This window comes from Gallinula chloropus (assembly GCF_964237585.1).
Source record: "Gallinula chloropus genome assembly, chromosome: 1".
In the NCBI taxonomy this organism is placed as follows: Eukaryota; Metazoa; Chordata; class Aves; order Gruiformes; family Rallidae; genus Gallinula; species Gallinula chloropus.
This window is the reverse complement of record NC_140085.1, coordinates 143,659,143-143,687,017: the sequence shown is the minus strand read 5'-3', so window position 1 is coordinate 143,687,017 and position 27,875 is coordinate 143,659,143. Positions and strand designations below refer to the sequence as shown.

Sequence of the window (27,875 nt, the reverse complement as noted above, 5' to 3'; positions counted from 1 at the left end):
AGAGAAGTGTTGGGCTTGTGAAAAGCTATTGTGGGGGGAAAAACCTGAAATGACAAGTTGTCGTTATTTATTTCAACTGAGAAGGGATGTCATCAGAGCATGTTGTCATGGATGTGTCCCCCCAGGCAGGGGGAGATGGGCTAGCAGCTATGGCCAGTCTCTTAGGATGCTGATAGCCCAGGCTGTAGGCCTGCATGCCCCTCAGAGCCATGGAGTGGACAGTTCAAGGTCAATAGCAGACCTCTATTCTTGAGTGGTAGGGTCACAGACTGGGATGCTGGGGTAGGTCTGGGGAAAATACCTGCAGAACAGCTGGCTGCTGGGTCTTTAGCTGGGCCCTCACTACACTTCCCTCCAGGAATAGTGTGTGAGATGTTGATGGAGAGACGCCCACAGAAGATTAGGGCGGGGTTTTTACCCTTTACAGATCTGGGAAATGCCACTCCCAAGAACATACTTGCCACCATGCCAATGTCTATAGTGCAACAGGTACTGTTTACATTAGAAAAAATCGCTGTTAAGTCTGACAAAACCACAGCCCGATGTATTTAATCACGGTGTTGGATTACCACCAAACAGAAGGCAGCTCTCCCTATAAATTAAACTTCCTGAAACCTCAGTCAGGTACAAGAAGCTGAGCTGCAAACAAGTAGGTAAGATGCCACCGCTCAGGCTTGGGAGATCTCCTCATCCTCTTCAGCAATAGCGGCTCCTCAGCAGCCCAGGAGCTGCAGCTCTTTGACGTGTGAGATTTCTGATAGAATAAGGGTTATTATTTAGAAGTGAGATTTGTCCTGTACTTCTGGATTTAGGGCACCTAAGAGTAGATAGATGGCTGTCATCCATATGTGAAATGATCTCCCTAGGCTCCCCTCACAGCCAGTGAGGGGAAATGGGTGCTCCAGGACTACTACTCACCCAAAAGCAGGTATCCACAAGGGTTTAGACAGCTTGAATCCTGACAGTGCCAATTTCTGAGGATAAAGAAAGTTTCCAGAGATTCAGACAAAGATGTCCAGGTGTGGTATAGGTGGTTTGTAAACAGAGTATGGGCAGGGAATAAGGGTGTTCGTGGTGGGACAGCAGGAGCACAGGGCACTGAAAGATACTAATTTATTTTTCTGGATTAAATTTGGAGGAACTTACCAGGAAGACACAGGTTTGAAATACTTGCAGATTTGAAAGTGTTATGTGTCACTTGTGGACAGCTGCAGCCTGGTTTGTGCTGGAGCAGGAGAGCTGCTATTGGGGTTTCCTATAAAAGCAAAATGTATCCCTTTGCTTACCCAGCCGAGAGAAATATCCCATCAGCTCAGAGTTTCTTTGTGTTTATCTGGCAAGCAGTGACCTATATTCAATCTTGACGCTTGCCAATGCTGACGAATTAATTTTCAGGCTGTTCTGTGTGCCCAGGAAGAACCACCCCATGTACCCGATGCTCGTGTTGCTGGGCCTCGCTGCCCTCCTGGGTAAGTCTGGCGTCCCTCGCTGCCTCGCCCCACGCTGCTGGGGACATGCTCCCCGGGATGGGAAGTAGGAGACGTTGATGCTCCTCTTCAGCCACAACCCCCCTCAAAAATAAAAAGTCTCAGCTGCCATGAAAGTCTATTGGAGGGGTGAGGAGGGGTGGCCTCTCAGGGACAGGTGGGTGCAGGTCAGGACCTCGCCTCCTCTCCTTCACAAGGAGAGACAGAGGCAGCCCCGTGCAGCTCCAGTGCCCTGGAGTCCGTCCTCTCCGGAGTGCTGCCTCCCCTTGGGTTTTACTTGCAGTCACAAAAGGACTTCACTGGTTAAGCTCTTCCATGTTTCCTCTGCAGGGGCCTCCCAAGGCCGCACCGATTGCTATGGCAGTGTAAGCAGAATTAAAACCTCTGGGGCTTCGTGCCAAACTGCAAATCAAGAGGGTTTACCCTACTGTGGTGAGTATCCCTCTTCTGCCAGCTGGCTTCATTGCTCTGTGGCACAATAATCCCAAATCCTTCACTTTTCCAGAGTGCTGAACACACACTGGCTGCTCAGCCTGCATAATGCCCCTGTCAGCCGTCATCTACCTCCTCACAGAGGCGAACCAAATAAAGTCTGGGTGCAATTCTCTCTGTATTAGAAGGGGAGAGGTGAGAGACATTTCTGAGGTTTGAAAGCAATCAAGCAAGTATCTTTACTTTGATTTTAACTACAGGAGTTCGTGCTTCAGAAACAATCGCTGAAAGGGACCTAAACGCTATGAATAGATATAAAACCCTCATCAAGAAAGTGGGTGAAAAACTCTGTGTGGAACCAGCCCTGATCGCTGGCATCATCTCCCGGGAGTCTCATGTTGGCAAAGTACTGAAGGATGGCTGGGGTGACAACAGAAATGCATTTGGTTTAATGCAGGTATTTGATGATACTCAACTAAAACCTGATAAACAGATAGTGAATATATATTTACATTAATATGTATATTAATATATTATATAAATAAATGTAAGCTTCTTGAACGTATCATCTGTTACAGAAAGGGAAAGGACTTCTTGTTGGTTTGATTTTTTCTAGGTTGACAAAAGGTACCATAAACCTGTGGGAACATGGAACAGTGAAGCTCATGTTAACCAGGGGACAAACATACTTATCTCAATGATAAAGCTAATACAGAAGAAGTTCCCAAAGTGGACAAAGGATCAACAGCTGAAAGGTAAGGTCATGGGTTTTGCCCAGGAGAGAAGAAAAAATTACGGGTGACAACATACAGGAGTATCTCTGTGTTCTTCAATAACCATGTTGCTAACAGGCTTTCACTTGGCTTTCCTCCACTTTTTTTTACATCACTGTGAAAAGGCAAGCTTTGTCAGTTCTGTGTATTTTCTGCATTTCCTTACCACAGCAGCCTTGCCAGGGCTCCTGCTTTTGCGGCAAATATTTATACACCTGAAATCTCATCTGTGTAAGAGCTGAGCTTTCCTTACCTGACCATGAGGCATTTCCTACAGCCATTCAGGTTAACAAATAGCTGCATGGTTTACTTGAAAGGGGGCAGCAGTTCACTCTCCATGTCTGTTGACAGAGGAGACTAGGTGTTCTCAGGGAATTGCAAAACATGGAAACCATGTGCCGTGAAACATGGAAAAGCTGCCTGCTTCAAAGCAAGCTGCACCCCAAAACCCCCTTGGACTGCTGGGGTGCCAGGGCAGGCTTGTTTTACAGCCACTTCAGATACCTCTGATTTACAACATGGTGTAAGGGTAGCATATAGACAGCTGTGAGACAAAGGCAGTGTAACGTACGTGTGAGTTTTAATTCTCTCCGAAGAGCAGTAATTTTGAAGGAAGAGTGAGAAGCTACGAGGATGTTGGATATGATATAGTCTGATAATACAAGTACGAGAAAGACACCGAGCTGTTGGAGTGACTCCAGAGGAGGCCACAAAGATGATCAGAGGGCTGGAGCACCTCTCCTGTGAAGACAGGCTGAGAGAGCTGGGCTTGTTCAACTGGAGAAGAGAAGGCTCTGGGGAGACCTTATTGCAGCCTGCCAGTACCTGAAGGGGCCTAGAGAGAATCTGGGGAGGGGCTGTTCATCAGGGAGTGCAGTGACAGGACAAGGGGTAATGGCTCTCAACTGAAGGAGGGGAGATTTAGATGAGACTTTAGGAAGAAATCCTTCCCTGTGAGTGTGGTGAGGCCCTGTCTCAGGCTGCCCAGAGAAGCTGTGTCTCATCCCACCGGGCCCCGACCTGGGCAGGTTGGATGGGGCTTTGGGCAACCTGGTGTAGTGGAGAGTGTCCCTGCCCACGGCAGAGGGGTTGGAAATCCTGATAAGTGAAAGCTTTCATAACCAATAAAAGGAGGACACATCAGGATGGAGTTCTCCCTTTTTTGTTTTTTTTCTTTTGGGATTTTTTTGTGTTTTTAAAGTCTGTATGATTTATTTTGGTGCTTCATTTCAGGTGGGATTGCTGCCTACAACGCTGGTTCTGGAAATGTCCGAAGCTATGACGGGGTGGACAGCAGGACCACCCATAGAGACTACTCCAATGATGTATCTGCACGAGCCCAGTATTACAAGAAACATGGATACTAGGCCTTGGAATCTCTACTGCACAACTTCCTCACCATCACTTGCATGACCCCCCTGAGGGAGTCAAGCCACAGAGCAGCTTCACATGAATTACAATTTGCAGGCCAAATCCCTGAATTTTTAAAACAATATTCTGTAAAAAAAAACCCTGGTGCTTGCTCCTAGTCTGCAAGCAATGTGGCTTGGATTTTACAAAGGGGGTAATAACAAAATATTTTTTTCTCCTATCTTCATGTTTCTCTGAGTGATGAGGGCTATCTTGTTTTCCTATTGATAATTTGCTCTTCCAGATCTTAAAACACATTTCTGCCACAATATGTCATTGTCTTAAGAAATCCAAAGGCAAAATGCTTCCTTGGGTATTAGCTTAATGATTTCTTCCTTTTTTTTTTTCAAAGCTGCTTGATATTTACATTATGTTCTGGAGTGGTAAATTTTTCTGACTGCTAATTTTCCATCTAAATGCATAGAATAGGGGTGGATGTTCTCAGTCATACAGAAATCTAATAAAAGTGCTATGAGCAAACAAAGGGGGACTCTGATGTACTCATATTGTCACACGTGTTAGCAAAGTTTGGGTAAGAACAGTGTTCATCTTCGGCAGATAGCGAAATGAAAAGGGACCAGGATGAAACAGGTGTTTGGGTGTCATAAAAATTCTTTCCCCCTTCAGCCACCTGTAGAAAAGTGACACTCAGGAAAACAGCAGTCTGAGTTCAGTGTATTTTTGGTGCTCCTATTTCTTCTAGACCTGGAATTGGAACTATTTCGGGGGCCGGAGGGTGGGAAGGCAGTGAAAACAGAGGGGTAGATGCCTCCAGGACTGAGTGTCACTCATTCTGCAAGGCCACAGGAGGAGTTGGGTTTGGTCTGGCAGCAAGCAGTACTAGCTGTGCCTTTCCCACCAACCTCCACTTGCGTGCTGAGGGAGCTTTCTCCATTCATCCATGCTGAGCACACCTTCTGGGACTGGAAATGACTCCATGTCCAAACAATTAGAAACAACACTGCCTGTGAGCCTGTTAAACGGAATGGAAAACACAACCCAAAGCCATTAACTGATACACGTCCTTCCTGGAGCAATTAGGAACCACGCTGAAAACATCCAGCATGGATTTAAACAGGATAAATAGCGCCTGGCCAACCTGTTTGGTCTGGGGACAACTGGCTGGAAAATAAACTGTGCAGACAGGGACTGGGGTTCCTGGTGGACATCATGGGCCCTTGTGGAGATGTAACTAAGAGCAGCCTGGGCTACATTACCACAATCCTAGTCAGCAGGGAGGGAAGCAATCATTTCCCTCTCTTCTGTGCTTCAGAGACCACACCTAGAGAGTTGCATTCAGCTTGGGGATCCCTGACACAACAGGGACACTGATATGCTGGAGTGGGTCCAGCAGACACCATCAAGGTGGTCAAGGGCTGCAGCACTGGACACACAAAGAGGTGCTGACAGAACTGGATCTGCTCAGACTGGAGAAGATTCAGCATTGGAGTGACCATGCTGTCTGGGCCCTGACTGCAGTGATGGATTCTGCAGTGTCTTCCCCCTCTCTCCCAGGGGTCTGTTTGCCTGCACTGAGGGGCAGCTCTGATACCACTCCATGAGGAGCCTCGTCTGTTCTCTCCCATGCACTTTCTGTCTGCAGGTTCTGGAGTTGCTTTTAAGCTCACAACCCTGGGTCCTCACCTAAGCTGCACAAGTCTTCCTGCACCAGGCTTTGTAACCTACTGATCTTGATTTTGCCTTGATGGCTTTCCTTCCTGTGTCTTGTCTTACCTTGTACTGAATTGCTCAGTAGTACATCTGAAGGCAAGGTCTTAGCACTGCCAGTACCCGTGCTAACTCCCACCGAGCCCATACAGCCAATGTCAGGTGAGGTAAGGGCTCCTGTGTATTTCAATACAGTTAAACACAAGCACCTCAGTATTACCTACCTCCTGGCATCTGATGTTTCAGAGTGTTCTGATATAGAAAAAATGCATGTCAAAACCAGTCTTCATGATAATCACCACCAGAAAGGCTGCAGCTATTTGGTTGAGGTAGCTAGAACTCAGCAAAGATGTGGAGCAGCTGGAGAACCTCCAAACTGCAACAACCACCATGAGCAGAAGTGAAAGAAAATGTGACCTGAAAAGACTGAAGCTGGGATAAATTAGACAAGGACATAGATATCTATCCTAAGGACAGATATCTAAGTCTACAAACACAGAAGGAAACAGGTTTGCCACGTCTGCGTGGAGAGAGTACAGCAGGGACACACACAAACATGCAGAAATACATGTAGTTTCACGTTTTTGACTTTCATTTTTAACCAGCAATGAATACAAAGCATTGAAGTATTGTTCTCTGCTATATATCTGATAACAAGATTGGCCTTTGCAATAATTAAGTGAGGTCATCAACAAGACTTCCAAGACACTTGAGAACTTGTCTAAAGTATCAGCTCAGTATTGCAAGACCCAAAGCTTGAAAGAATTAACTTCTTGTAAGAGATGCTGAACTTTGTTTAATTTGTGTGAATTTCATGCTGCAGTCCTGTTTGTAGTCTCCAGCACAGGGCTTTGCTTTTGCTGATGGGACAAATGGAATTTCTGCAAAAACTACTGGGACCTTTTGAAACCAACTGAATAAATAAAGCCACCGGGGTGTGGAAACGTATGGTGCAACTTTTTCCTGCAATAGTCACAGCCGCTGCTTCCCTTCTTTCAGTGCTCTGTTGGAGCTGCATGGTCAGGCTGAACTTCTTTGTGATTGCTTCAATGCTAAACAATAAAACTGAGCTTGGCTATAATGGTGTCATCAGTTAATTTCTTAAACATGAACCATTATTATAGAAAATAAAATATATAAAAAAATAACCAGAGCAGTAGTTGAGAATAACTCTGGTCAGACAAATGGTGATGGATGTAATTGATGGATGTTTCTCTTTGATTTTTTCCTCTTGACAGTAGCTATGGAAAAGCAAGCTGGAGCCAATGAGGCAAGTTAAAATGAATTATGTACAACCTAGTTCAGCTCACAAGCCACACTTTGGCTTTACACTAGCATGAGCAAGATGTAATCCTCTCCAGAGCATACGACACCATGGCTGCATCTGCTTGCACAAACGCCTGCACTAGTGTCCAAGCAATGCCTTGGGTTTCAGTCATGGATCTGAAAATGTTTTCAGGGCCTGTGTCACACACTGTGCTGGCCTGACAGTTGGTTGTGCGTCCTGCTTGTAGGCTGTTCAGATCTCTATGGGAATATACTGAACGTTGACACAACTGGAGCTTCGGAGGCAACCGCGAAGCCAGAAGGTCTGAGCTATGCAGGTAGGCACCGATTCAGTTACTCATCTCCCCTGACAGCCACGCACAAGCTCACACCTATTACGTGGTCTCTGGTCATCAGTCATTGCCAGGGGAGCAGCTTTTTCCACAGCCAACAAAGACCCTACCTGGGTACACAGGTTTATATTGGGACTAGAGTTGCCTTTGAGATGTTCTAAGGAAATTCAAGACCATCGCAGAGAAAGTGCAAGATCTCATGGATGCGTCCAAGTCCTGCCAACAAGCCTGGTTTTCTCTGTCCCTTAAGAGGGTTTCCCTCACAACCTAAGTTTCTGAGCATTTCTCTGTTACAGTCCTAAATTAAAAGGAACTAAATCTGGGACTACATCACCCAAAGGCTTAGATTTAAAATGAGAAGATTCACCTTTTAGCCGGCACACTAGAGACCTGTCCACTGTATTTGAGAAAACATATTTCACATCATCTGTGTATTGATTTCCAGGGCACTTACCCTTCAGTAAAACTGTTCAATGGAGAGTGTGTGTGTAGGTGTGTGTTTGTGTTTTTAAAATGATGCTTTTTATTAATAGCTATTATTTTGTACCTATGATGAAAAATACCCTGCTGCTATTATTAAAATGGTATTGATCTACTCACACTACAGTATTAATTACTGGACCTGAAACAGCAAGTGATCCTTCAATGGAGAAGTAGCACAGAAAGATAAATTTATTCTTAAAACATTCCTTTTCTACATTGTTACCACATACCACACCAAAGATTTGCTTGATATACTTTAAATACCCCAGCAGGTAGACATGGCGAACGGTTCCTATGCAAGAAGCCAGCTGTGTGCTCAAGCAGCAAAGGGTATCTGTAGCAATGCATTTTGAGAGGAATGGGTTTTGTGACCCATCCAGATGTATTTCTGACCCCCATTTAATCAGGCCTGGGGAAGGCAGCAGAGACATGTCAGTCTGCAGTAACGGGAGAGCAGATGTCTGTGAGGACAGGAGCTTGTAAGAAAAGCCATGAGATAGGGAACTGCAAGAATGTTAATAACTGCCTTAAAAAGGAACAGTGTGACTGTGTAGCCTTATTAGCAATAGTGAGATGCATGTAAGGTGGGTGATCAGAGCATCTAACCAATAGCAATGTAATGTAACTCGTGCACTGATACAGAAACCTATATAAGCTGTGTGTGTGTTTCAGTAAAGGAGCTCAGCACTTGATCACGTTGATTGGAATCACGTCGGCAAAACTTCATCTCCGGCAGGAACTCTGGTCTTTGTGAACAGCAGCACAACTTGACCAAGGGAAGGGGCTGCACGCCTCTACCAAGTGCTTGTTAGATCACACCTTCAGTAGCATCCAGTTCTGGGTCCCCTAACACAGAAAAGTCCAATTAAGTAGAGGGTGGTCAGCAGTGAGACACCAAGGTGGTTGGGCCTGGAGCACTCACCCCATGAGAAGGGAAGCTTCATTTAAGGCCAAGAGAAGACCCACACTTCCTATTTGTGAGGAACAACCAAGCAGATGGAGCCAGGCTGGCTCCTCCTGGTACTGCAAGGTATGGAGAGAAGCGACAAAAGGTTACAAGCCAAAAGAAAAGAGGTTCAGAGTGGTTACAAGATTGTGTTTGGCATATAACCTTTCCCCATGACAGCCAGGCAGCAGAGCAAGCTACCCACACAGGCTGAGCTGTTCCTGTCCTAAAGAGACTTTCAAGACCCAGCTGGGCAAAGTCCTGCGTCTGACCTCAGTGCTGTCCCTCCATTGGGCAGGAGGTTGGACCTCCTGCAAGGTATGTTCCAGCCTGAACAGTGCTTCTGAAGGCTGCAGCATCCATACTGTGCAGTGAAGAGAAGATCCACATTCATACATGTGCCATGTACAACAGAACTGGCACCACTCCCTCTGTTGGAGATTCACCAGACTGCAGCAGCATGGACACAAATCCTGTCATAAAGGATGCAAAAGACCTCCAAGATCATCCAGACAAACTGTCCCCCTACCACTTATATTACTTACCAAACCATGTTCCTGACTACCTCACCCAACCCTTCCTTAAACACCCCGAGGGACGGTGACTCCACCACCTCCCTGGACAACCCGTTCCAAGGCCCAAGCACTCCTTCTGAGAAGAAATTTCTCCTGATTTCTAAACTGAAGCTCCTCTGGTGCAACTTGCAGCCATTCCCACTTGTCCTATTGCGAGTTATCTGTGAGAAGAGGCTGATCCCCAGCTCACCACAACCTCCTTTCTGGTAGTTGTAGAGAGCAATAAGGTGTCCCGTGAGCCTCCTCTTCTCCAGGCTAAACAGTCCCAGTTTCCTCAGATGTTCCTCATGAGACTTGTGTTCCACACCCTTCACCAGTTCCATTGCCCTTCTCTGGACATGCTCCAGGGCCTCAATGTACTTGTAGTGAGGGGCTCAAAACTGAACATAGTATTCAAGGTGCAGCCTCACCAGAGCTGAGTACAGGGGAATGATCACCTGCCTGGGCCTGCTGGCTGTGCTATTCCTGATAAAAATGAGGATGCTGCTGGTGTTCCTTGCCATCTGGGCACACTCCCACAGATCCTCTTCCTCTGTACAATCCACCAGGCGAGTCACAGGGTCAGAGGAGGAAATGAGTTTATTCAGGCAGGACTTGCCTTTCATGAAGCCAAGCTGGGTATGCCTGAGCCCCTGGTTGTCACATTCTTGCTCCATGATTGCCCGCAGGATGACTTGCTCCATAATCTCCCCTGGCACCAAGGTCAGGCTAATAGGCTTGTTGTTCCCTGGATCTTTCTTATGACCCTTCTTATAGATGGGTGTCACATTAGCAAGTCTCCAGTCACCTGGTACCTCTCCAGTTGCCCCTGACCACTGATAGATGATGGAGAGGAGCTTGGCAATCACATCCGCCAGCACCCTCAGGGGGATCCCATCTGGCTCCAGAGACTTGAGACAGTGCATGTGGAATAGCAGGTCTCTGTTTCAACCTGAATTGTGGGGGATTTATTCTGCTCCCTGACCCAGTCTTCCAGGTCAGGAGGCTCCATACCCTGACTTTTGAAGACAGGTGTAAAGAAGGCATTGAGAATCTCTGCCTTTTCCTTATCCTCAGCTGTCCTGTTCCCCACCAGATCCAGTAAAGGAGGGAGATTCTCCTTGGCCCTCCTCTTCCTGTTAATGCATTTGAAGAAACCTTTTCTATTACCTATTACCTGCCAGTGGCCAGGCAGAGCTCAGGCTGGGCTTCAGCCTTTCTCATTTTCACCTGCATATGCCAGCAAGTCCAGGGCGTACAGCTCAGTGAGCCTGGCTTTTGTGCTCTGGGCCAACAAGCCTGCTGCGAGACTTTTCTTACCCCTCATTGTTACCTATTTGCCTAATTTTCTGAGCCCTAGTACTTGTGTCATCACTTTTAAGCTGCCTTGTCCCTTGTATGCACTTCATACATCCTTCAAAAGGGATGAAATTTCAGCTTTACTAAGCACCTCCTTGTGGGACCATGGTCAACACCACACAGAGACTGCAGTTAGGACACTGAAGCACAAGATGCTGTACTGATACTGGAGGTAGGGAGGAGCAACACTAATTCATCAGCTTCGCTTTTTCCTTGCTAGCCAACTTTAGAGTGACAGCAGTATTTTCTGCATCCTTCCCACTGCAGCCTGTAGCTTGTTGAGAAATCAAGTGTTTTCAGCTCAGTTTCATGGTTCTGCCTTCAGCCTGTCTGTGGGAGCTGTTAGACTCTGATGCCACTGCCACAGCCTCGACTTCTTTTTCTCCTGCATAAGAAATCTCCAGCTTTTATATCCCTCTACAGGTACATCTATTCCTCTGAACTCCTACTGGTGTTATCTCCTCTACAGCACACCTAGCACAGGAGTAGTTCAGTGTGGGGTATTTATGCTCATGGGAATGAAAACTACTTCATCATTTGATACAGCAGCAGCTTCTTAACTTTGGCCACAATTCTTAAAACTGTAAATAAATTAAACACACACACAGTGCTATTCAATATCCTTCAGTGAAAGGTGTTCTTTTATAAAATTGCAGCCTCTAATTTCTAACTTGCATCTTAGAGGTATTGCAGGCAAATATTATCATTCAAGGGATGGGCAAAAGGCAGTCAGAAAAACAGGGATGCCAACACCCCAGGTGTAATGGGCCTGGACTGAAAGAGCTCACCCAGCATATTAAGTGGTACTTCAACATCTGTGGCACTTTGGCATCTGCAGCACTTCTTCCTGCAAAGCTCAGCTTTGCTTTCAGTCGTACAGAAGCGATATATTAAGAAGGTTGGTTCACCTCATTCCTCTGAGTGCAGACTACTGGGGAGAATGAAGTGTGGGGACAGAGGAGAGAAGAGCACCACTGATGATGCCCTACCAAATAAGCCCTCCTGTGCTTTCCTTTCTACCCCCTGCACACCCTTTGGAGACTGACCACAGCCTCCAAAGACACCAAGCAGACTCCCCCACCCACAGCAGGCGATACTTTTTCCCCTTGTGGTATTTTTGACATGTGAGGTGGTGGGGAAAGGGTTGCGGGTCTGCGAAACATGGCTGAGGAGTGGAAGGAGGGACGAGTCTCTCAAGGGCAGGCAAGCAGATTGGTGGACAGAGGCAGAGGGCTTCTCTGACTTGGGCAGCTGCAGATGAATAACCCCTCACTAAAGCAGCGACAGTATCCTTAGCACTGGTGTCTTTCCCTAGGTGGCAAACGCGGTTTCAGTGGTTGGAAACGCCTGTCTCCTTACAGTCCCTCCAGTCGCAAGCAGGCGTATGCCAGAAACCTTTTCCCCTTGCAGCAGAGAGAGGTGTTGAGGCAAAGGCTTGTCTGAGTCATTTCAGAGAAGTGTTGGGCTCATGAAAAGCTATTGTGGGGGGAAAAACCTGAAACGACAAGTTGTCGTTATTTATTTCAACTGAGAAGGGATGTCATCAGCACATGATGACATCCTTCCCTATAAATTAAACTTCCCCAAACCTCAGTCAGGTACAAGAAGCTGAGCTGCAAACAAGTAGGTAAGATGCCACCGCTCAGGCTTGGGAGCTCTCCTCATCCTCCTCAGCAATAGCGGCTCCTCAGCAGCCCAGGGGCTGCAGCTCTTTGACGCGTGGGATTTCTGACAGAATAAGGATTGTTATTAAGAAGTGAGATTTGTCCTGTACTTCTGGATTTAGGGCACCTAACTGTAGATAGATTAAATTTGGAGGAATTTACCAGGAAGACACAGGTTTGAAAGACTAGCAGAAATGAAAGAGTTATGTGTCACTTGTGGACAGCTGCAGCCTGGTTTGTGCTGGGGCAGGAGAGCTGCTATTGGGGTTTCCTATAAAAGCAACATGGCTCCACCTCTGTATCCCTTTGCTTACCCAGCCGAGAGAAATATCCCATCAGCTCAGAGTTTCTTTGTGTTTATTTGGCAAGCAGTGACCTATATTCAAGTCTTGACGCTTGCCAATGCTGACCGATTGATTTTCAGGCTGTTCTGTGTGCCCAGGAAGAACCACCCCATGTACCCGATGCTCGTGTTGCTGGGCCTCGCTGCCCTCCTGGGTAAGTCTGGCGTCCCTCGCTGCCTCGCCCCACGCTGCTGGGGACATGCTCCCCGGGATGGGAAGTAGGAGACATTGATGCTCCTCCTCAGCCACAACCCCCCTCAAAAATAAAAAGTCTCAGCAGCCATGAAAGTCTATCGGAGGGGTGAGGAGGGGTGGCCTCTCAGGGACAGGTAGGTGCAGGTCAGGACCTCGCCTCCTCTCCTTCACAAGGAGAGACAGAGGCAGCCCCGTGCAGCTCCAGTGCCCTGCAGCCCGTCCTCTCCGGAGTGCAGCCTCCCCTTGGGTTTTACTTGCAGTCACAAAAGGACTTCACTGGTTTAGCTCCTATGTGTTTCTTCTGCAGGGGCCTCCCAAGGCCGCACCGATTGCTATGGCAGTGTAAGCAGAATTAAAACCTCTGGGGCTTCGTGCCTAACTGCAAAGCAAGAGGGTTTATCCTACTGTGGTGAGTATCCCTCTTCTGCCACCTGGCTTCATTGCTCCGTGGCACAATAATCCCAAATCCTTCACTTTTCCAGAGTGCTGAACACACACTGCCCGCTGAGCCTGCATAATGTCCCTGTCAGCCGTCATCTACCTCCTCACAGAGGCGACACAAATAAAGTCTGGGTGCAATTCTCTCTGTATTAGAAGGGGAGAGGTGAGAGACAATTCTGAGGTTTGAAAGCAATCAAGCAAGTATCTTTACTTTGATTTTAACTACAGGAGCTCGTGCTTCAGAAACAATCGCTGCAAGGGACCTAAACGCTATGAATAACTACAAAACCCTCATCAAGAAAGTGGGTGAAAAATTCTGTGTGGAACCAGCCCTGATCGCTGGCATCATCTCCCGGGAGTCTCATGTTGGCAAAGTACTGAAGAATGGCTGGGGTGACCATGGAAATGCATTTGGTTTAATGCAGGTATTTGATGATACTCCACTAAAACCTGATAAACAGATAGTGAATATATATTTACATTAATATGTATATTAATATATTATATAAATAAATGTAAACTTCTTGAACGTATCATCTGTTACAGAAAGGGAAAGGATTTCTTGTTGGTTTGATTTTTCTAGGTTGACAAAAGGTACCATAAACCTGTGGGAACATGGAACAGTGAAGCTCATGTTAACCAGGGGACAAACATACTCATCTCAATGATAAAGTTAATAAAGAGTAAGTTCTCAAACTGGACAAAGGATCAACAGCTGAAAGGTAAGGTCAGAACCGGGGCAGCAGTTCACTCCCCATCTCTGTTGACAACAGAGACTAGGTGTTCTCAGGGAATTGCAAAACATAGAATCCATGTGCCGTGAAACATGGAAAAGCTGCCTGCTTCAAAGCAAGCTGCACCCCAAAACCCCCTTGGACTGCTGGGGTGCCAGGGCAGGCTTGTTTTACAGCCACCCCTGATACCTCTGATTTACAACATGGTGTAAGGGTAGCATATAGACAGCTGTGAGACAAAGGCAGTGTAACGTACGTGTGAGTTTTAATTCTCTCTGAAGAGCAGTAATTTTGAAGGAAGAGTGAGAAGCTACGAGGATGTTGGATATGATATAGTCTGATAATACAAGTACGAGAAAGACACCGAGCTGTTGGAGTGACTCCAGAGGAGGCCACAAAGATGATCAGAGGCAGGCTGAGAGAGCTGGGCTTGTTCAGCTGGAGAAGAGAAGGCTCTGGGGAGACCTTATTGCAGCCTGCCAGTACCTGAAGGGGCCTAGAGGGAAGCTGGGGAGGGGCTGTTCATCAGGGAGTGCAGTGACAGGACAAGGGGTAAATGGCTTTCAACTGAAGGAGGGGAGATTTAGATGAGACTTTAGGAAGAAATCCTTCCCTGTGAGTGTGGTGAGGCCCTGGCTCGGGCTGCCCAGAGAAGCTGTGGCTCATCCCACCGGGCCCCGACCTGAGCATGCTGGATGAGGCTTTGGGCAACCTGGTGTAGTGGAGAGTGTTCCTGCCCACGGCAGAGGGGTTGGAAATCCTGATAAGTGAAAGCTTTCATAACCAATAAAAGGAGGACACATCAGGCTGGAGTTCTCCCTTTTTTGTTTTTTTCTTTTGGGTTTTTTTTGTGTTTTTAAAGTCTGTATGATTTATTTTGGTGCTTCATTTCAGGTGGGATTGCTGCCTACAACGCTGGTTCTGGAAATGTCCGAAGCTATGATGGAGTGGACAGCAGGACCACCCACAGAGACTACTCCAATGATGTATCTGCACGAGCCCAGTATTACAAGAAACATGGATACTAAGCCTTGGAATCTGTACTGCACAACCTACACCATCACTTGCATGACCCCCTTGAGGGAGTCAAGCCGCAGAGCAGCTTCACATGAATTACAATTTGCAGGCTAATTCCCTGAATTTTTAAAACAATATTCTGTAAAAAAAACCTGGTCATGCTCTTAGTTTGCAAGCAATGTGGCTTGGATTTTACAAAGAAAGTAATAACAAAATAATTTTTTCCTGCTATCTTCATGTTTCTCTGAGTGATGAGGGCTATCTTGTTTTCCTATTGATAATTTGCTCTTCCAGATCTTAAAACACATTTCTGCCACAATATGTCATTGTCTTAAGAAATCCAAAGGCAAAATGCTTCCTTGGGTATTAGCTTAATGATTTCTTCTTTTTTTTTTTTTAAAGCTGCTTGATATTTACATTATGTTCTGGAGTGGTAAATTTTTCTGACTGCTAATTTTCCATCTAAATGCATAGAATAGGGGTGGATGTTCTCAGTCATACAGAAATCTAATAAAAGTGCTATGAGCAAACAAAGGGGGACTCTGATGTACTCATATTGTCACACGTGTTAGCAAAGTTTGGGTAAGAACAGTGTTCATCTTCGGCAGATAGCGAAATGAAAAGGGACCAGGATGAAACAGGTGTTTGGGTGTCATAAAAATTCTTTCCCCCCTCAGCCACCTGTAGAAAAGTGACACTCAGGAAAACAGCAGTCTGAGTTCAGTGTATTTTTGGTGCTCCTATTTCTTCTAGACCTGGAATTGGAACTATTTTGGGGGTTGGAGGGTGGGAAGGCAGTGAAAACAGAGGAGTAGATGCCTGCAGGACTGAGTGTCACTCATTCTCCAAGGCCACAGGAGGAGTTGGGTTTGGTCTGGCAGCAAGCAGTACTAGCTGTGCCTTTCCCACCAGCATCCACTTGCGTGCTGAGGGAGCTTTCTCCATTCATCCATGCTGAGCACACCTTCTGGGACTGGAAATGACTCCATGTCCAAACAATTAGAAACAACACTGGCTGTGAGCCTGTTAAACGGAATGGAAAACACAACCCAAAGCCATTAACTGATACACGTCCTTCCTGGAGCAATTAGGAACCACGCTGAAAACATCCAGCGTGGATTTAAACAGGATAAATAGCGCCTGCCCAACCTGTTTGCCTCCTGATGACTGGCTTTCTGACAGGGGGAGAGGAGCAGCTATGGTATACCTTGACCTAGTAAGGTCTTGGGCCCAGCCTCCTTATAGCCAAACCGCTGAGACCAGGACAGAGTAGAGAGTTGGCTAGAGAGCTGCCAGGCTGTGAGCGTGATGGTCAGTGTCTCAGGGTCCAGCCAGTGGCCAGTTGCCAGTGCGTCCCCCAGGGATGGCTCCTGAAGCCGGTACTGCTTTGTGTCTTCAGCAGCAGTTCAGACCAGGGACAGAGAGCATTCCCAGCAAGTTCACAGCTGATACCAAATGTGGGGTGCTGGAGAAATGGGCCGAGGGCAATCCCATGATGACCAAGTAAGACAAAGGCAAAGCCCTGCACGTGGGACAGAGGAACCCCATGCACTGGTATGGTCTGGGGACAACTGGCTGGAAAATAAACTGTGCAGACAGGGACTGGGGTTCCTGGTGGATCCTACTGATCTTGATTTTGCCTTGATGGCTTTCCTTCCTGTGTCTTGTCTTACCTTGTACCAAATTGCTCAGTAGTACATCTGAAGGCAAGGTCTTAGCACTGCCAGTACCCGTGCTAACTCCCACCGAGCCCATACAGCCAATGTCAGGTGAGGTAAGGGCTGCTGTGCATTTCAATACAGTTAAACACAAGCACCTCAGTATTTCCTACCTCCTGGCATCTAATGTAGCAGAGTTTTCTGACAGATATAGAAAAAATGCATGTCAAAGCCAGTCTTCACAATCACCATCAGAAAGGCTGCAGCTGTTTGGTTCAGGTAGCTAGAACTCAGCAAAGATGTGGAGCAGCTGGAGAACCTCCAAACTTCAACAACCACCATGAGCAGAAGTGAAAGAAAATGTGACCTGAAAAGACTGCAGAGCTGGGACAGATTAGACAAGAGAAAACATCCTAAGGACAGATATCTAAGTCTACAAACATAGAAGGAAACAGGTTTGCCACGTCTGCGTGGAGAGAGTACAGCAGGGACACACACAAACATGCAGAAATACATGTAGTTTCATGTTTTTAACTTCCATTTTTAACCAGCAGTGAATACAAAGCATTGAAGTATTGTTCTTTGCTATATATCTGATAACAAGAATGGCATTGCTATACTTAAGTGAGGTGATCAAGACTTCCAAGACACTTGAGAACTTATCTAAAGTATCAGCTCAGTTTTGCAAGATCCAAAGCTTGAAAGAATTAACTTCTTGTAAGAGATGCTGAACTTTGTTTAATTTGTATGAATTTCATGCTGCAGTCCTGTTTGTAGTCTCCAGCACAGGGCTTTGCTTTTGCTGATGGGACAAATGGAATTTCTGCAAAAACTACTGGGGACTTTTGAAACCAACTGAATAAATAAAGCCACCGGGGTGTGGAAACGTATGGTGCAACTTTTTTCCTGCAATAGTCACAGCCGCTGCTTCCCTTCTTTCAGTGCTCTGTTGGAGCTGCATGGTCAGGCTGAACTTCTTTGTGATTGCTTCAATGCTAAACAATAAAACTGAGCTTGGCTACACTGGTGTCATCAGTTAATTTCTTAAACATGAACCATTATTATAGAAAATAAAATATATAAAAAATAACCAGAGCAGTAGTTGAGAATAACTTAGGTCAGACAAATGGTGATGGATGTAATTGATGGATGTTTCTCTTTGATTTTTTCCTCTTGACAGTAGCTATGGAAAAGCAAGCTGGAGCCAATGAGGCAGGTTAAAATGAATTATGTACAACCTAGTTCAGCTCACAAGCCACACTTTGGCTTTACACTAGCATGAGCAAGATGTAATCCTCTCCAGAGCATACGACACCATGGCTGCATCTGCTTGCCCTGTTCCCCACCAGATCCAGTAAAGGAGGGAGATTCTCCTTGGCCCTCCTCTTACTGTTAATGCATTTGAAGAAACCTTTTCTATTACCTATTACCTGCCAGTGGCCAGGCAGAGCTCAGGCTGGGCTTCAGCCTTTCTCATTTTCACCTGCATATGCCAGCAAGTCCAGGGCGTACAGCTCAGTGAGCCTGGCTTTTGTGCTCTGGGCCAACAAGCCTGCTGCGAGACCTTTGTTACCCCTCATTGTTACCTATTTGCCTAATTTTCTGAGCCCTAGTACTTGTGTCATCTCTTTTAAGCTGCCTTGTCCCTTGTATGCACTTCATACATCCTTCAAAAGGGATGAAATTTCAGCTTTACTAAGCACCTCCTTGTGGGACCATGGTCAACACCACACAGAGACTGCAGTTAGGACACTGAAGCACAAGATGCTGTACTGATACTGGAGGTAGGGAGGAGCAACACTAATTCATCAGCTTCGCTTTTTCCTTGCTAGCCAACTTTAGAGTGACAGCAGTATTTTCTGCATCCTTCTCACTGCAGCCTGTAGCTTGTTGAGAAATCAAGTGTTTTCAGCTCAGTTTCATGGTTCTGCCTTCAGCCTGTCAGTGGGAGCGGTTAGACTCTGATGCCACTGCCAGAGCCTCGACTTCTTTTTCTCCTGCATAAGAAATCTCCAGCTTTTATATCCCTCTACAGGTACATCTATTCCTCTGAACTCCTACTGGTGTTTACTCTTCTCCACAACTGCACAGAAATGATAAACAATCATTTGCAGCCACTGTTTCCCTCTGACCTTCTCACAACATACAGTCATTAAGATTAACTCCTCTGCAGCACACCCAGCACAGGGGAGGCTCAGTGTGGGGTATTTATGCTCATGGGAATGAAAACTACTTTATCATTTGATACAGCAGCAGCTTCTTAACTTTGGCCACAATTCTTAAAACTGTAAATAAATTAAACACACACACACAGTGCTATTCAATATCCTTCAGTGAAAGGTATTCTTTTATAAACTTGCAGCCTCTAATTCCTACCTTGCATCAGAGAGGGGTGTTTCAGGGACTTCCAATTTCTAAAGTCTGTAAAGGAAAAGCATCAAATTTATCAAACACCTAGGATCAAGAAATATGTATATATAACTGCTATATGAGAGCATGTTCCCTGAAAGACAAAATTATACAACCTACCTCCTGTTACTTCCAAATGTTCACGTGGTTTTTAAGCTACAGAGGAGGACAGGTCACAGACTGTTTGCTAAGGAAACAAGTGTGAGATCTGCATGATCACCAGCTAAGTCAATCAAATGACACTCTTGGTGGGTAGACAGTCAATTCTCATGTCACTGTTTTTCAATTCCAGTTCCTTCCTTTGTGCAGTAGAGGTGGAGTCATGGGACCATCATTGTAAACTTTACTGTAAGCTGGGAAGTGTCCTCACCATCACTGGTTAAACCTATTCTACGTCTCTGCTTATCTGACTTATTTCTGAAGTTCCCCAACAGCTAGCCATAAACTGCAGTAATCTAGCCAGAAAAAAACCCATGAGGACAGAAAGCTATAATTCATTTAGTATTGCAGACCAATATTAACATTCAAGGGATGGGCAAAAGGCAGTCAGAAAAACAGGGATGCCAACACCTCAGGTGTCCAGGCTGCCTGGACTGAAAGAGCTCACCCAGCACATTAAGTGGCACTTTGGCATCTGTGGCACTTTGGCATCTGCAGCATTTCTTCCTGCAAAGCTCAGCTTTGCTTTCAGTCGTACAGAAGCGATATATTAAGAAGGTTGGTTTGGGTCACCTGATTCCTCTGAGTGCAGACTACTGGGGAGAATGAACCGTGGGGACAGAGTCGAGAAGAGCAGCTGGGACAGCCAACACTGCTGTCCCACTATGGGAGCAAGAGACTGGCAGGAGAGGTGAAATCGTGGAGCCTGAGCAGGTCCTCAGAGAAGAGAGAGAGAAGGTCACAGGTTCAGCTAATCCAGTGACCACAGCAACTGATTAACATCCCACTCACTGTTATTTGCCTGGCTCCAACTAAAAGTGGGGGAAATCCCCACTCCACTATTTCTTACCAGCTTCTCCTTCTGTGAGATTTCCAAGAGATAATGCCAAAGTGTCACTCTTCTCGAGCAAATATGCCAGGTCCATGAGGCACTCCTCTGCCCAGGTATTAAATAATGAAGGTAACCTGGGGGGTGGAGGTGGGTGGAGGGGGGCAAAGAATGCCGCTCCTTTTGTCACAGCTGGCCTTGTATGGTGGCTCCATCTTGTGAAGATGCTGATGGAGGTGGGACAAGGCCCAGTGCATCCACACAAAGAAAATGGGGGCTTGTGAAGAACAGCATCAGCAGAACGAGTCAGTCCTGTGGAAAATGCTGGGAAATGTTGCTTTTGCAAATTGAAAAGGGTTATGCTGTCTGCATAGTTTTATAAGAAATTGCCTTGTTGCTGCCTTTAACATTAAGGGCTCACTGTTCCCCACCCCTTTTCCCCCCTTGCTGTTTTTTCCTCTTCTCACCGAGAAGCAAATTTGTTTATTATCTTTCCAGGGGGGAAGAAAGAAGTCACAGTGAGGATGCCTGTCTTGTCAGCTGTGTTTTTCTCTGCCCTCATTTATGGGGGTAGAGGGAAACCAATTTCACACACCCTGACCCCCCACCCCCCCGCCAATCCATATGCAGTGGAATGTAGCAACTCACATCTTGCAATGTCGCTTGTCTGATGGGTTGGTTTGCAGCATTCACGGATTTAGCCAACTGAGAGCAAGGCTGGTTACATAACAAAGAAAATGGAAAATAACAGGAATTGGTATTAGAGGAAATACCTCAACTCAGCAGCTGGAGTTAAAGGCAGTTGTAAAAGTGTTTGCAAAGTGAAAAGCCATAGAATGTGATTAATTGTATGTGGTAGGAGTAGTTACCCGAATGAAACCAGCATTATCGAAAGGCATTTTAGATAAGAGATTATATAAGGTTCTTTTAAGGAACTGTGGCTGGATTGTACAGTCATGGCTGGACTGTCGACAGTTCACTAGTGGCCTTGTCCCTGGTGCGAGTCCTCGTGGCATAGGCCCACTAGAAGTTTGGCAAACGGACGTTACACACGCCCCTGAATTTGGTTGGCAAAAGTATGTCGATGTTTGTATAGAGTAGGTGTAAAAGGAAGTTTAAAAGGGGTCAAAGAAAGTCAATGTCAGGTGTTGTTAAAAAAAATGAAATAAAGATGTTGCATGAGAGAAAAGATCTGTTGAGATTGAAATAGGTGGAACACAAAATTGGGGGAAAAATGAGTGGCCTCCCAGCATTACAGGCTGGCCACATGGAATCCTAATGAATTGATAACAGGGGCATGGGAACCAATTTACAACCTGAACTGCATAATTCGCTTGCAAGCAGTTTTGGAAATAATTTCCAACAAAACTGCCAATGCTACAGATCTCCTGAATCAACAATCTCGAGAGACGTGTGCTGCTATCCTGCAACGCCGCCTGGTTTTGGATGATGTATTAGCCAAAGAGAGAGGAGTATGTGGCAAATTAAGTATTTCTACCGTGTCTGATCCTATGGATCCAAAACGTGGTGAACCACATGCAAGCAGTTACCATGACAGAATTAAACATCAGGTTTGTAAAACCAACAAAACAAGTAACTGTTAGGATCATATAACCCTATCCCTTCTATGCTTGCTATAAAGTTATTAGTCACATGGTGTAGCAACTTTCTCCCCCTTCCGCGTTTTGTCTAATAGAATTTATACATAGAAACTCTTGGTTAACTGAACAAAACTGAACTTTATTGGTGTACACAGCTGTAACAACAATAGAAACCAGCCACAACCAAAAACAAAACCAAAATAACAAGAGCTCCTAACAATGCGTAGAATTCTATCATACGGCATTGTTCACAAATCGCCACGGCATCTGCAACCCTGCGACGAGAAGCACGGGTCCTCTGCCTAGAAGTAAAGCAATAACAGAACAGGAAAACCTTGATTCTTTCTAAACCAACTATGTGAGTTTGAAGAGACCTCTCAGTCTCAGTAACACCCACCTCTCTGGTTGCTCCGGGAGGTGAAACCGCACATGTTGGGTAGGCTGTGACGACCTGAAACTCTAATGGAAAGGGGAACAATACACCACTATAGCCATAGCAAGGACATTGTCCCTACTCCCTGGCTATAGTGCTGTAGAAAGGAAACCTTACCACTCCTGGAGTTGAAGGATGAGGTTCGGGGGAGGGATTTGGGGTCTCATCTTCTCCAACGCCAGCCATTTTCTGCTGCTCCAGTGCTTGTTCACCTAACTGTGTGCTTTTGGAAATGCACATGCGCAGTTTTCCCTCACCACCTCCCCACAGAAAGTACTAGAAAAGGAAACTCATGCATGCATGAATCCAGTGAACCCAGTATTTCCGCCATGATGATGGTGCATGACAAAAAAGAAGACTCCAGCCGTTTTTGACCAGGCCTGGAGACCCACCTAAAGCTTAATTTGCTAAGTAATGGGTGATGGGGTGGGAAAGCTGTGGACTTATGTCTCAACATTGCTGAAATGTTGTATTAAGACGCTTGTAAAGGGTTAAGGAAGACTTGCTAACAGGATAGCTTGAAGTGCCACAGTGGTGACCTCCCATACACAATGCCTCGCTTGAACGCCTCTGCCTCACTGATAAAGAAGAAACACCAACTGGGACATAAGTTTGAGTCTAACACCATATTTTAAGTAAATTACACACTCAAGGACTATGTACTCTGTGGAGATAAAATGACTTCTTTGACAAGTTCCAGTACTCCCCTCCTCCTTATCTGTTCGATGAATTCCTTGCTTGTCTCTAATTGGTCACAAATGCAGGCAAAACATTTCATTGTAGCTAGTTCAAGCTCCCCCTTGTCCTTGAAGGTGTACAAAACCTGCTGAAACCAAACCTGTAGTTTGGATCAGAGTCAAGGGGTAACTGAGTCTGCGCAAGACAGAAGGTTACTTGCGGTGACGAAGAGGAGCCATCCGACTTCATCCCCACGACCCTCAACGACCACCACCAAACAGCAGTGCGCAGGCGCAGTGGGGAGGAGTTGATGAAAATCACTTCTTGGAACTCATTTTAATATGAAGCGGGACAGGTTATGAATATGTCTACGTGTATGAGGTAACCTAATGATTTTTGAATAAGGATATGGTATAAAAGTGCTACAAAATCTGACCAAAGGTGTGCCTACTTTGTTAGGTCACCTACTCTTGCAATAATGTATAATAAATTACTCTTTCATTAACGTGTCTACCTCAAGTCCTTTCTTTAGGACCATTGGCATTTCTAACAGTCCCACCACTGATGAAGCTCTACCAAATAAGCCCTCCTGCACATTGCTTTCTACCCCGTGCACACCCTTTGGAGACTGACCACAGCCTCCAAAGACACCAAGCAGACTCCCCCACCCACAGCAGGCGATACTTTTTCCCCTTGTGGTATTTTTGACATGTTAGGTGGTGGGGAAAGGGTTGCGGGTCTGCGAAATATGGCTGTGGAGTGGAAGGAGGGACGAGTCTCTCAAGGGCACGCAAGGAGCATGGTGGACAGAGGCAAAGGGCTCCAAGACCCTCTGACTTAGGCAGCTGCAGACGAATAACCCCTCACTAAAGCAGCAACAGTATCCTTAGCACTGGTGTCTTTCCCTAGGTGGCAAACGCGGTTTCAGTGGTTGGAAATGCCTGTCTCCTTACAGTCCCTCCAGTCGCAAGCAGGCGTATGCCAGAAACCCTTTCCCCTTGCAGCAGAGAGAGGTGTTGAGGCAAAGGCTTGTCTGAGTCATTTCAGAGAAGTGTTGGGCTTGTGAAAAGCTATTGTGGGGGAAAAAACCTGAAACGACAAGTTGTCGTTATTTATTTCAACTGAGAAGGGATGTCATCAGAGCATGTTGTCATGGGTGTGTCCCCCCAGGCAGGGGGAGATGGGCTAGCAGCTATGGCCAGTCTCTTAGGATGCTGCTAGCCCAGGCTGTAGGCCTGCATGCCCCTCAGAGCCATGGAGTGGACAGTTCAAGGTCAATAGCAGACCTCTTTTCTTGAGTGGTAGGGTCACAGACTGGGATGCTGGGGTAGGTCTGGGGAAAATACCTGCAGAACAGCTGGCTGCTGGGTCTTTAGCTGGGCCCTCACTACACTTCCCTCCAGGAATAGTGTGTGAGATGTTGATGGAGAGACGCCCACAGAAGATTAGGGCGGGGTTTTTACCCTTTACAGATCTGGGAAATGCCACTCCCAAGAACATACTTGCCACCATGCCAATGTCTATAGTGCAACAGGTTCTGTTTACATTAGAAAAAATCGCTGTTAAGTCTGACAAAACCACAGCCCGATGTATTTAATCACGGTGTTGGATTACCACCAAACAGAAGGCAGCTCTCCCTATAAATTAAACTTCCTGAAACCTCAGTCAGGTACAAGAAGCTGAGCTGCAAACAAGTAGGTAAGATGCCACCGCTCAGGCTTGGGAGATCTCCTCATCCTCTTCAGCAATAGCGGCTCCTCAGCAGCCCAGGGGCTGGAGCTCTTTGATGCGTGAGATTTCTGATAGAATAAGGATCATTATATTAAGTGAGATTTGTCCTGTACTTCTGGATTTAGGGCACCTAAGAGTAGATAGATGGCTGTCATCCATATGTGAACTGATCTCCCTAGGCTCCCCTCACAGCCAGTGAGGGGAAATGGGTGCTCCAGGACTACTACTCACCCTAAAGCAGGTATCCACAAGGGTTTAGACAGCTTGAATCTTGACAGTGCCAATTTCTGAGGATAAAGAAAGTCTCCAGAGATTCAGACAAAGATGTCCAGGTGTGGTAAACAGAGTGTGGGCAGGGAATAAGGGTGTTCGTGGTGGGACTGCGGGAGCACAGGGCACTGAACACGATTAGTTTTATTTTTTCTGGATTAAATTTGGAGGAACTTACCAAGAAGACACAGGTTTGAAATACTTGCTAAGGTGAAAGAGTTATGGGTCACTTGTGGACGGCTGCAGCCTGGTTTGTGCTGGAGCAGGAGAGCTGCTCTTGGGGTTTCCTATAAAAGCAACGTGGCTCCATTTCTGTATCCCTTTGCTTACCCAACCGAGAGAAATATCCCATCAGCTCAGAGTTTCTTTGTGTTTATCTGGCAAGCAGTGACCTATATTCAAGTCTTGACACTTGCCAATGCTGACCGATTGATTTTCAGGCTGTTCTGTGTGCCCAGGAAGAACCACCCCATGTACCCGATGCTCGTGTTGCTGGGCCTCGCTGCCCTCCTGGGTAAGTCTGGCGTCCCTCGCTGCCTCGCCCCACGCTGCTGGGGACATGCTCCCCAGGGCTGGGAAGTAGGAGACATTGATGCTCCTCCTCAGCCACATCCCCACTCAATAAAAATTTGTTGCCATGAAAGTCTGTCGGAGGGGTGAGGAGGGGTGGCCTCTCAGGGACAGGTGGGTGCAGGTCAGGACCTCGCCTCCTCTCCTTCACAAGGAGAGACAGAGGCAGCCCCGTGCAGCTCCAGTGCCCTGCAGCCCGTCCTCTCCGGAGTGCAGCCTCCCCTTGGGTTTTACTTGCAGTCACCAAAGGACTTCACTGGTTAAGCTCTTCCATGTTTCCTCTGCAGGGGCCTCCCAAGGCCGCACCGATTGCTACGGCAGTGTAAGCGGAATTAAAACCTCTGGGGCTTCGTGCCTAACTGCAAAGCAAGAGGGTTTACCCTACTGTGGTGAGTATCCCTCTTCTGCCACCTGGCTTCATTGCTCCGTGGCACAATAATCCCAAATCCTTCACTTTTCCAGAGTGCTGAACACACACTGGCTGCTGAGCCTGCATAATGTCCCTGTCAGCCGTCATCTACCTCCTCACAGAGGTGACACAAATAAAGTCTGGATGCAATTCTCTCTGTATTAGAAGGGGAGAGGTGAGAAACAATTCTGAGGTTTGAAAGTAATCAAGCAAGTATCTTTCCTTTGATTTTAACTACAGGAGTTCGTGCTTCAGAAACAATCGCTGAAAGGGACCTAAACGCTATGAATAAATATAAAACCCTCATTGAGAAAGTGGGTGAAAAATTCTGTGTGGAACCAGCCCTGATCGCTGGCATCATCTCCCGGGAGTCTCATGCTGGCAAAGTACTGAAGAATGGCTGGGGTGACCATGGAAATGGATTTGGTTTAATGCAGGTATTTGATGATACTCCACTAAAACCTGATAAACAGATAGTAATTATATGTTTATTTATTTGTTTAGTATATAAATAAATGTAAACTTCTTGAACATATCATCTGTTACAGAAAGGGAAAGGACTTCTTGTTGGTTTGATTTTTCTAGGTTGACAAAAAGTCACATACACCTGAGGGTGCATGGAACAGCGAAACTCATCTTAACCAGGGCACAGACATACTCATCTCAATGATAAAGTTAATAAAGAGTAAGTTCTCAAGCTGGACCAAGGATCAACAGCTGAAAGGTAAGGTCAGAACCGGGGCAGCAGTTCACTCCCCATCTCTGTTGACAGAGGAGACTAGGTGTTCTCAGGGAATTGCAAAACATAGAAACCGTGTGCCGTGAAACATGGAAAAGCTGCCTGTTTCAAAGCAAGCTGCACCCCAAAACCCCCTTGGACTGCTGGGGTGCCAGGGCAGGCTTGTTTTACAGCCACCTCAGATACCTCTGATTTACAACATGGTGTAAGGGTAGCATATAGACAGCTGTGAGACAAAGGCAGTGCAATGTACGTGTGAGTTTTAATTCTCTCTGAAGAGCAGTAATTTTGAAGGAAGAGTGAGAAGCTACAAGGATGTTGGATATGATATAGTCTGATAATACAAGTACGAGAAAGACACCGAGCTGTTGGAGTGACTCCAGAGGAGGCCACAAAGATGATCAGAGGCAGGCTGAGAGAGCTGGGCTTGTTCAGCTGGAGAAGAGAAGGCTCTGGGGAGACCTTATTGCAGCCTGCCAGTACCTGAAGGGGCCTAGAGGGAAGCTGGGGAGGGGCTGTTCATCAGGGAGTGCAGTGACAGGACAAGGGGTAATGGCTTTCAACTGAAGGAGGGGAGATTTAGATGAGACTTTAGGAAGAAATCCTTCCCTGTGAGTGTGGTGAGGCCCTGGCTCGGGCTGCCCAGAGAAGCTGTGGCTCATCCCACCGGGCCCCGACCTGAGCATGCTGGATGAGGCTTTGGGCAACCTGGTGTAGTGGAGAGTGTTCCTGCCCACGGCAGAGGGGTTGGAAATCCTGATAAGTGAAAGCTTTCATAACCAATAAAAGGAGGACACATCACGCTGGAGTTCTTCCTTTTTTCTTTTGTTTGCTTTTTTTTTTAAATTATTTTTGTGTTTTTAAAGTCTGTATGATTTATTTTGGTGCTTCATGTCAGGTGGGATTGCTGCCTACAACACTGGTTCTAAAAAAGTCCCAAGCTATGACGGAGTGGACAGCAGGACCACCCACAAAGACTATTCCAACGATGTATCTGCACGAGCCCAGTATTACAAGAAACATGGATACTAGGCCTTGGAATCTCCAATGCGCAACTTCCTCACCATCACTTGCATGACCCCCCTGAGGGAGTCAAGCCACAGAGCAGCTTCACATGAATTACAATTTGCAGGCCAAATCCCTGAATTTTTAAAACAATATTCTGTAAAAAAAAACCCTGGTGCTTGCTCCTAGTTTGCAAGCAATGTGGCTTGGATTTTACAAAGGGGGTAATAACAAAATAATTTTTTCCTGCTATCTTCA

General features: G+C 46.3%; 3 protein-coding genes across 3 annotated transcripts; all 3 read left to right on the top strand.

Annotated features, from left to right (window-relative positions):
- Nucleotides 1-1,426: 1,426 nt before the first annotated feature.
- LOC311197616 (lysozyme g-like) lies at nt 1,427-4,059 on the top strand (the record flags this gene model as incomplete). Its single annotated transcript, XM_084271397.1, has 5 exons — nt 1,427-1,469; nt 1,818-1,919; nt 2,180-2,376; nt 2,536-2,674; nt 3,926-4,059. The coding sequence occupies 5 exons, from the start codon at nt 1,427-1,429 to the stop codon at nt 4,057-4,059; spliced, it is 615 nt and encodes a 204-aa protein (XP_084127523.1).
- Nucleotides 4,060-12,850: 8,791 nt separating this feature from the next.
- LOC311196753 (lysozyme g-like) lies at nt 12,851-15,137 on the top strand (the record flags this gene model as incomplete). The annotated part of the gene is made up of 5 exons (XM_084270376.1): nt 12,851-12,893; nt 13,242-13,343; nt 13,604-13,800; nt 13,959-14,097; nt 15,004-15,137. The coding sequence occupies 5 exons, from the start codon at nt 12,851-12,853 to the stop codon at nt 15,135-15,137; spliced, it is 615 nt and encodes a 204-aa protein (XP_084126502.1).
- Nucleotides 15,138-25,365: 10,228 nt separating this feature from the next.
- LOC311196765 (lysozyme g-like) lies at nt 25,366-27,644 on the top strand (the record flags this gene model as incomplete). The annotated part of the gene is made up of 5 exons (XM_084270386.1): nt 25,366-25,408; nt 25,752-25,853; nt 26,114-26,310; nt 26,459-26,597; nt 27,511-27,644. 5 exons carry the CDS (start codon nt 25,366-25,368, stop codon nt 27,642-27,644), a joined length of 615 nt encoding a protein of 204 aa, XP_084126512.1.
- Nucleotides 27,645-27,875: the final 231 nt, after the last annotated feature.